The 3,395-nt window shown below is 37.5% G+C and overlaps 1 protein-coding gene across 1 annotated transcript; it reads right to left on the bottom strand.

Annotated features, from left to right (window-relative positions):
- Positions 1–2,162: 2,162 nt before the first annotated feature.
- On the bottom strand, positions 2,163–3,030 carry LOC131798947 (D(3) dopamine receptor-like). The gene is made up of 2 exons (XM_066173957.1): positions 2,508–3,030; positions 2,163–2,347 (listed from the first exon to the last, which is right to left on the bottom strand). The coding sequence occupies exons 1-2, from the start codon at positions 3,028–3,030 to the stop codon at positions 2,163–2,165; spliced, it is 708 nt and encodes a 235-aa protein (XP_066030054.1).
- Between the last annotated feature and the right edge of the window lie 365 nt (positions 3,031–3,395).

Below are 3,395 nucleotides of genomic sequence, written 5' to 3'. Positions count from 1 at the left end.
TAAAGAAAAAGGGAGAAAAAAGAGACTGAGAAGAAACACAAAATAAGAACAGAAATAACAAAAAAAAAGTGATTTGAGGTGGCTGAGGACACCACGTTACTTAACTAAAGTGTCCGAGCCTCTCACCTCTCCGACCACCCGATTTCTGCCGATGTACTTTCGGTGCCAGGCTCTGGATGTAAGGCAACGGCAGGGATCACGTTTCGCGTGATCTGCCGCAAGTTTTAGTTCGTGCAATTTATGGTCTTTGAAAAAAATTCAAGTGCTTATTACACCAAATGGCATGTGGAATCATATTATTACTTGATAATAATGTACATGAAAAAAGTCTGGGAATGATTGGACATAGTACAATTAGGCAGATGGCATGAGAGCTCAGCTTCGGGTTAGGGTTAGCCCTTTACCTCAGCCATAATTTATCCCATACAAACTTCGCTGGCTTCTATCATTTTGTTACCGTTCACCGAAAAATCGACTAAAATATCGATATAGGCATGATTTCTCTCTGTATTCTCCTTTCCTAGTTCTCCACTCCCCGTCACCTATAAACTGTTTCCTGTTCCTTGTCTCCTGTTCTCTTTTGCCTGTTTCCTGTTCCTCGGTCCTTATTTCCTATTCCTTGTTCCTCGTTCAATGTTCCCTATTCCCTGTTCTTTGTTTCCTGTTCCCTGTTTCCCGTTCCCTGTCTCTCTGTTCTCTTAGTTAACGTAAATAAAGCGAGACAAACAGATAGGCAAACTTTGCCCTCTTCTAGTGGGTGTAGGACTTCATTGCTGGACTCTTCTTGTTTTATCCCATTCCTACGCTCGACAATCGCATTCCTTCGCGCGAGAAAATGGAGGCTGTTTCATATTTATTCATCGACTTTTATTTATGTCATTTTATTTCTAAAACAAATCTACCCATTTTGTATTTTTTAAATTATCTTTAAATTATGCATTTATGCTGAAAGTATCAGTCTTAATCATAAAAACTACAAATTCCTTGATTGTGATTGTTTTCAAAAACTCACTTTATCTATTAATTTACTTGCCAAGTTGTTATCGGATAGTTTGTTATGGGACAGTTCAATAAGCCAATTACATCTAAAGTTGTAGTTTAAATCAACCAATCACATCCTCGGTTTCAGTCACCATAGAGACACAAACAACCTTTCCAGTCTAGATGCAAATTTTCCCTTTTTTCATAACTTGGTTAATCATCTTTCCTTGCAAGTTGTAATTTTTGTGATTAATTGGTAATGAGACTTCGGGGAGTCCAATTCGGTCTGTAATCATACTCATGATAACAAAGTATGGATCCAGACCGAATTGGACTTCACTTAGTCCTATTACCATTACTAATTAAGATAAATAAGTAAATAACTTAGCTAATCACATCCTTTTTTTCTGATGTTGTGTATTCAAATTGATAAAAAGCGGTCATCTAGCTCATCTACAAATCCTTTAGCTGTTAACCCTTTGAACTCTAAGATTGACTTACATCTAATTTCTCCTTACAGTATCACCCCTGAATAAAACAAAAAGGTCACGAGAATAAAGGAAATGATCATCAACTTAAGAACCCTTGATTTTTTAACAAATTCTCCTTGTCAAACCCATTGGAAATAAATCGAGAACAGTATGGAGGAAATGCATGTTAACTTTATGATATTTACAAAATATGGTAACGTTGAATTGCACAATCTGATTGAAATTGCAATCCCAATGTCTAACGTGTTTATATTTACTTCTTTGACTAAAACGGAATCCAGTGAACCTATACAAAACGTGAAGCGAATCAAGGCAAAGCGATAGAAACGATCAAAGCGAAACAAAGTGGTAAAGAAGGGCGTTGACATAATCACGCACAAAAAAGCGTGAACTCAAATTAAACGAACGCAAACTAAACCTAAACTGACGCAGAACTAAATCTAAAGTAATGGAGATAATCAAACAAACCCAAATTAACAAAATGCAATATGAAACCCTACACATGAAACGTACAAAGAACCACGTTTAATAATAAATGATCCTTAACGTAATCTGATTAATTCAAATTTTTTCCTTATTTCCTTTCCTTTTTTTATTTGATTTAGGGGTTGGAGAGTTTAAAGAACTTCCTATTAAAAACTACCTTCACAGAACCTTTGTGAAAGTTTATTTCTCCCTCACTAGTTAAATTCAAGTTTGTGAGTTAATCTCAGGGAGGGGAATGATCTCAACCTGTCTGTGTGTCTGGGGTCGTTGGCGACATAACATTTTTAGAGCTCGCCTAAAACCTGGCATTCTCATAGTATACAACATCGGATTTAAGAAAGAGTTTGCGTAAAGCAAGAAGATTGAAACAGAGTACAAACGGAAAAGCGCTATTTCAGACAAGGAACTTAAAATGTTAGTGGGAAAAAACCGAAAAAAAGTTATGATATAAGGCAGCCAAAATAGGAGAGAGAGAGATGTCACGGTGAACACCGTCAAGGTTAGTTTCCTTTCCCTATTTGCCGCTCCGTGGTGTCGAGGCTGATTTACCGGGCGAAACTTGACAACAATAAAGACGTAAGAAACACAAATGACCAAATAAATAATAGTCCCATTCACGTCTATAGTAAATCATCATTTCTAACGCACATGAAAAGAGTAATGCTGTCAACCAGATGGCGATTATAAGAACCCAGTAGACTGACTTTTTGATCATACGATGTCTGAAAGGCCAAAACGTTGCATTCAAGCGTTCTATAGGAATAACAGTCATATTTGTTAAAGAACAAACGAGAAACCAGATGATTAAGACCACTGGTATCTTATGCCAATGTTTTGAATTGTACCTCCAGAAGTTGCACATCACCCCAACATTATAGAAAAGGTAGACTGGAGAAATTCCCCCGGATAACATGTCTGCAACTGCTAAGCTTATCACCAAGTACGTTGACCTTTTACAAAGATTACGGTCTCTACAAAATGCAATCACTGTCAAAGAATTCAAAGCTATTTTGGTGACAGATTCAGTCAGGCCCACAACCATCCATGTTATACACTCCGGTGAAGAGGCCATCCGAGAAGTCTTGAGAAATATTAAGGTATTTCCGACAATGATTTGACAACAGATTGCTGCGAAAGAGACTAGACTGAAGTAACCTCTACACTTTATTTTGGTACTCCTTGAGGCAACAAAGTTTACCCATGGTCCTACATCCCTCCTTTGGTACATTTCATAAATGTTAGCTACGTCCTTTTAAAATACCCCTCTCAGATATGAAGACGACCTTTGTTTCCTTACAGGTCGTGCAGGGCAACTAGTTCCTGTAGCTGCTAAGGAAAGCCATCAAACTCCTTTAGACTGTTTCAAAGAGATTTTGAACACTTTTTACGAGTCACGAATCAGTGAGTATTGAGCTAGTAACTTTCCGTTCGCAAAGG

The sequence above is a fragment of the Pocillopora verrucosa genome, chromosome 11 (assembly GCF_036669915.1).
Source record: "Pocillopora verrucosa isolate sample1 chromosome 11, ASM3666991v2, whole genome shotgun sequence".
In the NCBI taxonomy this organism is placed as follows: domain Eukaryota; kingdom Metazoa; phylum Cnidaria; class Anthozoa; order Scleractinia; family Pocilloporidae; genus Pocillopora; species Pocillopora verrucosa.
This window is presented reverse-complemented; position numbering and strand designations above follow the sequence as displayed.

Excerpts from the sequence above, each read along its gene's own strand:
- LOC131798947 (XM_066173957.1), bottom strand. The coding sequence starts at position 3,030 with ATGGCCTCTTCACCGGAGTGTATAACATGGATGGTTGTGGGCCTGACT. Across the intron at positions 2,348-2,507 it reads TTGTTGTCAAGTTTCGCCCG|CGCTTTTCCGTTTGTACTCT; the intron begins GTAAATCAGCCT and ends TGTCTGAAATAG.